The sequence below is a fragment of the Apaloderma vittatum genome, unplaced genomic scaffold (genome assembly GCF_000703405.1).
Source record: "Apaloderma vittatum isolate BGI_N311 unplaced genomic scaffold, ASM70340v1 scaffold24447, whole genome shotgun sequence".
Lineage (NCBI taxonomy): Eukaryota > Metazoa > Chordata > Aves > Trogoniformes > Trogonidae > Apaloderma > Apaloderma vittatum.
In genome coordinates, this window is record NW_009725982.1 from 3,396 (window position 1) to 11,937 (window position 8,542).

The 8,542-nt window shown below is 54.4% G+C and overlaps 2 protein-coding genes across 2 annotated transcripts in view; one reads left to right on the forward strand and one right to left on the reverse strand.

Moving 5' to 3' along the window:
- The window catches only part of RPL3L (ribosomal protein L3-like), an 8,222-nt gene extending 2,982 nt beyond the window's left edge, over positions 1-5,240 (forward strand). The window contains exons 5-10 of the mRNA XM_009873125.1: positions 469-655; positions 1,291-1,451; positions 1,704-1,805; positions 2,438-2,533; positions 2,965-3,084; positions 5,128-5,240. Of these exons, the coding sequence (XP_009871427.1) occupies positions 469-655; positions 1,291-1,451; positions 1,704-1,805; positions 2,438-2,533; positions 2,965-3,084; positions 5,128-5,184 (723 nt within the window). The 3' untranslated portion in view covers positions 5,185-5,240. The remainder of the gene's footprint in view (positions 1-468; positions 656-1,290; positions 1,452-1,703; positions 1,806-2,437; positions 2,534-2,964; positions 3,085-5,127) is intronic.
- Positions 5,241-6,217: 977 nt separating this feature from the next.
- The window catches only part of LOC104276708 (testis-expressed sequence 2 protein-like), a gene marked incomplete at its 5' end in the record, with an annotated part of 3,567 nt that continues 1,242 nt past the window's right edge, over positions 6,218-8,542 (reverse strand). Inside the window, 7 exons of the mRNA XM_009873126.1 lie at positions 6,218-6,343; positions 7,027-7,147; positions 7,281-7,493; positions 7,688-7,831; positions 7,939-8,068; positions 8,220-8,319; positions 8,422-8,538. Of these exons, the coding sequence (XP_009871428.1) occupies positions 6,218-6,343; positions 7,027-7,147; positions 7,281-7,493; positions 7,688-7,831; positions 7,939-8,068; positions 8,220-8,319; positions 8,422-8,538 (951 nt within the window). The remainder of the gene's footprint in view (positions 6,344-7,026; positions 7,148-7,280; positions 7,494-7,687; positions 7,832-7,938; positions 8,069-8,219; positions 8,320-8,421; positions 8,539-8,542) is intronic.

Here is an 8,542-nt window from a genome sequence, read left to right on the forward strand (position 1 = left end):
GTTAACGCTGCTTTGGAGTCTGGAGAAGAGCTGTGCTGGCTCAAGGCTTCACTTGAGGCTGGCACAGCCCCTCAAAGTCCCACTGCAGTGATTTGATGGGGGCTTTGCATCGGGAGCTGAGACTGGGACAGAGCAGAGGCTCTTCTTGGTGGGAACTAGAAATTCAGTCTGGAAGCAGAGGTGGAGCGCAGCCGAAAGAGAGACGCTGGTTCTGGCTCGGAGCACAGAGCTGCATCCTGGTGTGGCTGGGCTCAGTGCCGCAGTGGGTTCAGGAGATATTTAGGCACGCTGCCCCAGGTCACTGGCTATTAGGAAAGGGGTTGACAGTGTGATGGGAATGGGTGGTGAAGAGCTGTCCCTGCTCACCCCCTGTGCCCCTCACAAGTCATGAGTGATGCAGCTCTGCTTGCATGTTCCTGCCTGGGAGGCAAGGGACAATGTTTTGCCCTAACGTGCTGTCTAACGCAGATGAAGCTGCTCCCGCTGCGGCAGAAGAAGGCCCACGTGATGGAGATCCAGCTGAACGGGGGGACGGTGGCTGAGAAGGTTGACTGGGTTCGTGAGAGGCTGGAGAAGCAGATTCCTGTGCACAATGTCTTCAGCCAGAACGAGATGATCGATGTCATTGGCGTGACCAAGGGGCATGGGATGAAAGGTGAGACTCCTGCCAGGGGCTTTGTTCTGCCCTTCTCGTGTGGAGTCACAGGATTGTTTCAATTGGAAAAGACCTTTTAAGGTCATCGAATCCAACTGTTGACCTAGTGATGTCAGGTCCGCCACCAACCCATGCCCCTAAACACCTCGTCTACACATCTACACCGGGGATGGTGACTCCACCACTTTCCTGGGCAGCCTGGTCCAACGCGTGGCAACCCTTTCAGTGAAGAAGTTTTTCCTAATATCCAACCCAAACCTCCCTTGGCACAACCTGAGGCCATGTCCTCTTGTCATCCTATCGCTTATTACTTGGGAAAAGAGACCAACACCCGCCACACTACAGCCTTCTTTCAGGCAGTTGTAGAGAGCGAGAAGGTCTCTTCACAAACCCCAAGTGTGTGGAGATGTGGGGGTTTCTACGTGTGGATGTGCTCAGCAGGAGCAGATCACAGGCAGATCAGATCCATGGGAAGTGCTCTGGCCTCTCACAGTGGTGACAGCTCTTGGTCTCCTTCCAACACAGTGTCTTTCGAGAATTGCACAAGAATGATGAGGCTTTCCCTTCCCCAGCAGTCAGACACCAGCCCTGAATCTCCCCAGTGTTCTCACCCCCTTGTCTGGTCGCACTTGCAGGGGTGACAAGCCGTTGGCACACGAAGAAGCTCCCCAGGAAGACACACAAGGGCTTGCGCAAAGTTGCCTGCATCGGAGCCTGGCACCCGGCCCGCGTTGGCTACTCCATTGCTCGGGCTGGCCAGAAGGGCTACCACCACCGCACGGAGCTCAACAAGAAGGTACGGCCCAGAGGGGTTCCCTCAGAGCACCGCTGTGCCATCCTGCCATGCTGTCACCTTCCTGCTTTGCACGGCCGCCTCCGTTCCTCCCAGCTTCTCAGATCTACAGATTTGCAGTGCTGTTGTTCCCCATGTCTCTCCTGGTGTTTTTTTCCCCGCTTCAGGGACACAACCTGGTGAAAAACCCCCATCATCCCTTGTGACATCCTGCAGTGATGACAGTCACCGCCTCTGTTTCCTTTCTGCTCCTAGATTTACCGCATTGGCCGTGGGATCCACGTGGAGGATGGCAAGGTGGTGAAGAACAATGCCTCGACGAACTACGATGTCACGGAGAAGACCATTACGCCCCTGGTAAGGGCCAGGGGGGTAAGAGGGTTGTGACTGGTTGCAGGGATCCGAGACAGCAAAGTAATTTCCTGGCTGGAGACGGCTGCGTAGCAAATGATTTGAAGAAAGTTCACTGAAAGAAATGCAGTGATTCCTCTCCTTGAGTTTTGGATGTGGAAAACCATCTTGGTGAGGTGTTTTTTTGAGACCCAAACATTTAAATTCCAGCTAATAACTTGGGCAAAAACTGAGAACTTGATTTCAAAAGAGAAAGAAGTATAAATTACATTAAAGATCTGATACTTAACAGATAAATGCTTGTAACTTGGTTAAAAAAATCACTTTTGTATGTTAAAAACTGTTGACTTGGGAGTCTAGCCAGCTCTGCTTGTTGTTCACCCACATCCGTCAGGGCAGGAAGCCGGGCTAGTGGTTCCCAAGCTCTTATGGGGTGCTCCTTCGCTGTGATCACGCAGTCCGTGTGCCTGACCTGCTCTCGTGGTGCCGAGCCGGCTCCCTGAAGGGTGCAGGGTGTTGTTATCTAGAAGAACTGTCAGTCACTACCTCCTCCTTCCCTAGAAAATGGCACGTGTGGACGTGTCTACTCCCACCCAGCTCCCCTGCCTGCCAAAACTTCTCTCTTCTTCTCCTCTCAGGGTGGATTTCCTCACTATGGGGAGGTCAACAACGACTTCCTTATGCTAAAAGGCTGCGTTGTGGGCACCAAGAAGCGTGTGCTCACCCTCCGCAAGGTGAGAGTGCAGACAGTAGATCTCATTGAGCAGCTTCGTGGTGGGGAGGATGCCGCTGCCTCCAAATGCTGGGTTAGGGGACGGGTACAAGCCTTGGAGAGCTGTGATGCAGAGCCCAGAAATGGAAACCTTGCCCGTAAGCAGACTGGGAGGAAAAGGAATGCTAAGTGAAGAGCAGGTTCATTTCAGAGCTGCTCTGCGATCCAAAGCATCGCAGCTGCCTGAGCACCGGGGTGTTTCTCTGAGAAGAAACTCAGAAACTTCTCAGATTTTGTTGTTTTGGGTTGCTTTTTTTTTTTTTTGTGGAGATATTTATCTAGTGGATGCACCTAGGCTATTTCAGCCCTGCTTGCATTAGAGCAGACGTCTAAATTTTCTGGATGACTTTTCAGTAGCGATAAGCCCGATGCATTCTGACTCTTCTCTTCCAGTCCCTTCTGGTGCAAACAAGCCGCCGGTCTCAGGAAGCCATTGAACTCAAGTTCATCGATACTACGTCCAAGTTTGGTCACGGGCGCTTCCAGACAGCTCAGGAGAAGCGGGCTTTCATGGTGAGTTACGCTCTGTGCTGCCTCCAGCTCCCAGGCCACACTCACAGCTCGGGTTAAAGCAACTGCTTGACTCCAACCAGGCATCTCCTTTGCGCTATCACAGCTCAGCGAGTGACCATCTTGCCACAGGTCTAGGGAGGTTCTCCTCCGCCTTTACTCTACCTTGGTGAGACCGCAACCAGAATACTGTGTCCAGTTTGGGGCTCCCCAGTTCCAGAGAGACAGGGACTTACTGGAGAGAGTCCAAGGGAGAGCTACGAGGGGGATCAAGGGACTGAACATCTCTGCTGGGAAGAGACTGAGAGACCTGGGGCTGTTCAGCCTGGAAAGGAGACGGCTGAGAGGGGACCTTATTAATGTACAGAAATATCTGAGGGGTGGGGGTCAAGGGGAAGGGGACAATCTCTTCTCAGTGGTGCCCAGCAATAGAACAAGCAATAATGGGTTTAAGTTAGAACGTGGGAAGTTCCATATCAACATGAGGAGAAACTGCTTTACTGTGAGGGTGCCGTAGCCCTGGCACGGGCTGCCCAGAGAGGGTGTGGAGTCTCCTTCTCTGGAGACTTTTGAACCCTGTTCCTGTGTGACTGCCCTGGGGGATCCTGCTCTGGTAGGGGGTTTGGACTAGACGATCTCTGTAGGTCCCTTCCAACTCTGAACATTCTATTATTCTATGAAAATTCAGTTCAGGCAGGAGATACTTAGCTAAGGAAGAACTCGGTGGTTGTGCAAGTGATCCAAGACAACCCAACTAACAAAATACCTACCATATGGCCAGCCAGTTCCCCTTCACCACGGGCTGTTTGAAACAAGCAGCTAACTTGGCAGGCACCGCGTTGGACATATGGTCCCTTTCACGCGTAATTGTGGGCTGCTTTGATTTGTTTGGAGTGATTTATAACTTTAAAGTTCTGAAGAGGAAAAAGGTTGGGTCAAATTCAGACATGGATTTGCGATCCTTTTGTCAGGAAGCTTTCAAAAAAGCCAAGCAGTATATTTTTCTTTAATCGGGATGGGCGGGTGGATGGAGGAATTAAATAAATCCAAAACAAGCAGAGTTTCTTGAATAGTTTTGCGACCTGCACCGAGCTGGTGCAGGAGCCTGAATGTGAAATTGAGGAAGCCTTAAGTAAGCCCAGCCTTCAGCGAGCAGAAATGAGAGAAAACAACTGCCTGGATACCGCGCAGATGTAAATTGTGTCTGGCTCTGGCCTGTCAGCTACAAATCCCACGTGAAACTGGCTTAAGCCTCCTCACAAGGGGGGTTGGCTGTGCAGTGCCTTTGCAGAGCTCTTTAGAGGTTAAGCTGATTTCCTTTATCTCAGTGTTAGGAGCTCATTCCGTGGTCTGCTCATGCTGTCGCTGCAAGGCTTGAGCAGCTGTGACATGAATCTTAGTGGCACGAGGTATTTTTACCTGGTTGCAGCCATTTTCTTTGCTGTTTTCTGCCATGGGCTGAGAGTTTCCACCGTGTAGACTGTGGTCAAAGTTTACATTTGGCTGGAATTGGAGGCACGTGTGTACTTCTTGCTATTTGCTCCCGTAGGACTTATTTGGTCTGAGACAATCCTGTTTCTTAGCTGGTTGGAAACTGGCTCTGGCTCTTTTGAGCTGCCTGATGAAAATCTGTGCCTTTGGTTGTGGGAGCCTTTGCCTCCTCCACGGCTCCTACAGCAGCTCAGCAGCCGCTCGGTGTTCGTCAGCACAACTACTGCTCCCCTCCACAGCCCCTGACGGCAGGCCAGCCCACCTAGCTCACCGTCAGGCCACTTATTGCCCTTCTCTGGCTGCTTTTGTGTGTCCAGAGAAACAAACCCTTCATGCATGGGCGATAAGGTTCCACTCCCAATTCCTGTGGGCTACGGAGACGTCAAGGGTGGCCTATGAATGGTGGCACAGGGCTCCCAGCTGGGGAGCAGGGACTGGGAGCAACCTTGCCCAAGCAGAAAGGGGCCGGAGCTGCAGTTCTGCTCCCCGGAGCTCAGATGCGGCTCAGTTTGTCTGCGTCTAACACTGAGACCTCTCCTCTTTGCTGTCTTCCAGGGCCCTCAGAAGAAACACTTGGTGAAAGCGAAACCAGGAGCGCAGGAAGAGCTGTAAGAACTGAGATTTGCGAGGCTACCTAACCGAGCACCTTCAATAAAAAGGTTTCAAGCCATGCCAGCCGCCTGCCTTCCTCCCAGAGGGGTGTCTTGCCTGTATTCAGCACTGTCGGGGGGCAGCAGCATGTCCCAGAGGCTCCCCGGCAGGTGGGGATGGGACAAGTAGCGCTTGAGACTGGCCGACACGGACTAACTGGGACAGCCAAGTGTTTGCTCTGGATCCTCCCTTTCTTCTTGCTCAGTGATTTTTTTTTTCTCCCACTGCTTGCATTCACCCAAACCCCCACGAAGACTCCCCTTGCTCTCTTCCAGAGGAGAGCAGAGCAGGTATCTCCACTTCTGTCCCAGTTTCTGCTGGGAATACAGGGCCTCCCCGTTACCTGCCTCTGCCCAGTCCCACTGGCCATCTCTCCCCTCGCCACCTCTCACACCCAGGTGCTTCTTTTGCTGAGCTGAAAGTAGGACCCAAGGACCTCTCTGCACAAAGCCCCATGATCCTGGCCGGCATCCTCAGCAGATGTGGGAACTTGGGTACAATAAGCTGGCTGCTAGGTAAGACTGGCCAGAGATGGATTTATTCAGATTTTTGATTCATTTCCCACCCATGCTTGCCTTGCAGTCCAGCTGCCTGCGGGGAGGGCGCGACGCTTCTTGGAGCTGTGATGTCTTGGGTCAGCAGGGATCACAACTCCTTCCGTGCAGAACCTTAGTCTGGGTGCCCTGCACCCTCTTTAGCCGCTCCAAAGCTGCCCCCTTGACCAGGAGCGCTGGGAACCTGCTGGAGGTGCACAAAGTTCTTGGGTCTCCAGCAAACCCCTTGCCCTGGGTCTGGTTCTGCTCTGAACGTGTGCTTGCGGTATTTAAGGAGGAGGCTCATCTACGAAAGTGCTGAGGATGAGATGAACCGAGAAGCTCAGACCCCACGGGGCGTGGCCCTGGGTGCAGTTGGTGACCAGGCCCTGGTGGCCTCATGTGCCAGCGAGGTCCCTGAGCCGGGTGCCGTGTCTCTGCCCTGCCCTTGAGGCCGCAGGTCAGAGCCTCTTCTCTGCCTTGGCTGGAAGGTCCCTGGGCAGTCCCACAGTGAGCGGCTGGGGATCCAGGCCAGAGCTCATGATGGGAATGATGAGATCGTCCATGTTTGGCATGACCAAAATTTTCTGAAAAGAAGAACCCAGAATAACAAGTCAGTGGTTTTGAACGCCACTACTTGACGGGTGACACATCTGCTGTGAAGTGGCCTCGGCAGGAGCCTCACTTGGGTCAGAGACCAAGGCTGTGACCAGGAGAAGGTCCTGGACTCCCATCCACTCGTCAGCAGCTGACCGTGCCTGGCTCTAGAGGATTGCCACCTCTGGATATCTCAGGGTGGGGACAAGCAGGAGCAGTTTTTCTTTGCCCTGCTCACTTGTATGACTTCAAGGGTGGTCATGGCAGAGGGCAGGGACCAGCACTTTGAAGCCATTCAAATCTGCAGCTCTCTGGGGGGATCTGAGTACCTAAATATCTGTGGGGACATTCCTCCTCTTTGACCAGAAGTCTCAAAGGTGAGAGGCAGAAAGGTGTCCACCTCGTGAAGGGAGATTGCTGACCTCGTGAAGATTAATATCCTAAATTTGCGGACACTCCTATCCCCCCTGCTTGGGGCAGGGCTGCACTCACTGGAAGGAAACTGCAGCAGCCCTTAGAGCTGGTTATTTGGGTTGTGTTTCTCGACTGTCCAAAGCTGGACAGACCAGATCAGATGTCGGCTTCTTGCAGAGACAGTGAGGACTGATTATCCCTGATGGCAGCAGTGCACGTGCTTCAGCAAGTTTTGCTGAGCCGTTAACGGAGCAGGCACCTGAAATTCATGCTGCAGCTTCTTCTCGATCCACTCGGTGACATGGAGGAACGTCACCTCCCGCTCACCCAGCTTTGGGCGCACCTTCAGCTCCAGCTGCGGTGGGACTCGGAAGCTGTACCTGTGAGAGGAAAGGTGGAAAGAATCATGTCCTGAAGCCCCAGATCTGGCTCCTTGGCTGAGCCGCAGGGAGCAAGAGGAGCTGAAAGGAGGATGTGTGTGAGCCCCCGCAGGGGAGGAAGAAGAGCTGGTACCAGACACGGTCCGTCGGTGGTGGTGGGATGTTCACAGCCAAGGTGCCTGCCAGCTCCTGCACCTCCACTGTCAGCAGCAGCGGTGTGTTGGAGACCTCCTCGAACTTTTTTTTGATGAACTCGTTTTCAGTGGCCTTCTGGAAGTACTTGGACTTGGCGATCTTATCCACGAAGCGCAGGATCTTGCGGCTTGTGCTGTTGCCGCCGACATGGCTGAAGTGAGGCGAACCACAGCTCAAACCGCGCCCTGGCTGGGTTTCGCCATCCCCCCAGCCATCTGCTGCAGCCCCCTGCGAAGGGCTCCTCATCCTGCCATGATGTGCTGGGGTGCCTGCATGTGCCCTCCCAGGGAAACCATCCCCGGCAGCTCTGAGCCTTCCCCAGCATCTCCCCAAACAGCCCCTTACCCCTCAGTGCCAGGCGGTGGGACCCGCTCCCCCAGGGCTCCTGCGGGCTCAGCCGTGACGATGTCTTCCTCATCAGAGGAGCCGGCACTGGACGACTCTGCATCGCTGTCTGCCAGCAGAATCAGCCGTGACGTGGTCCTGCGAGCCCCAAGAAGCATCATGGGGGTTTCCCTGGGCCAGCACCCTTTCGCCTCGCTCAGGCAAGAGGAGGAGGAGGAGGAGGATGAAAACAGGCACGGCCTCCTTCCCCTTCTCTGCCTGCTTCCGCCAGGCCGCTCTCCTCTGCAGCGCTCTCCTTCCCCAGCTTGCAGAGGTTCATCTTTGTCTCAAGCGTCATCTGCAATGAGCCGCTGTAGGTGACCTCCATGTCCACCCAGAGCCCTGTTGGGGAGAAGGACGGGGTGAGCCCCTGTCAGCGCCGCAGGGGCTGAGGGCTTCTCAGGTGCCTGCCAAAACCTCCCTGCTTCAGGGACCGGGCTGGCACCTCCATAACGGCTGCTGGAGCCAGCCCTGGGGTCCCTCTCATTCTCACCTCGGTCATTGACAGTGGGGCTGGAGGCACTGAGGACTGAGGGGATGGATGTGCCCATGTCCAGCTCCGTCAGTGTCAGCTCATTCATGAAATATGGGAGCTGATGGAGAGAAACCCACACGGAGGGTAACCACAGCCCGGCACCCGCTGTGGGGCCTCAGGGATGGGATTCCCTGGGTGCTGTGTCGCTCCTGCCTCTCACCTTGATCTTGCTCAACTTCTTTTGGATCTTGTTGGACACTTGCTCGGCCCAGTATTGCTCCCGAAGGAAGTCCCAGAAGATGCGCCCCACCAGGGCGTTCATCCAGGCCATGCACGTCTCG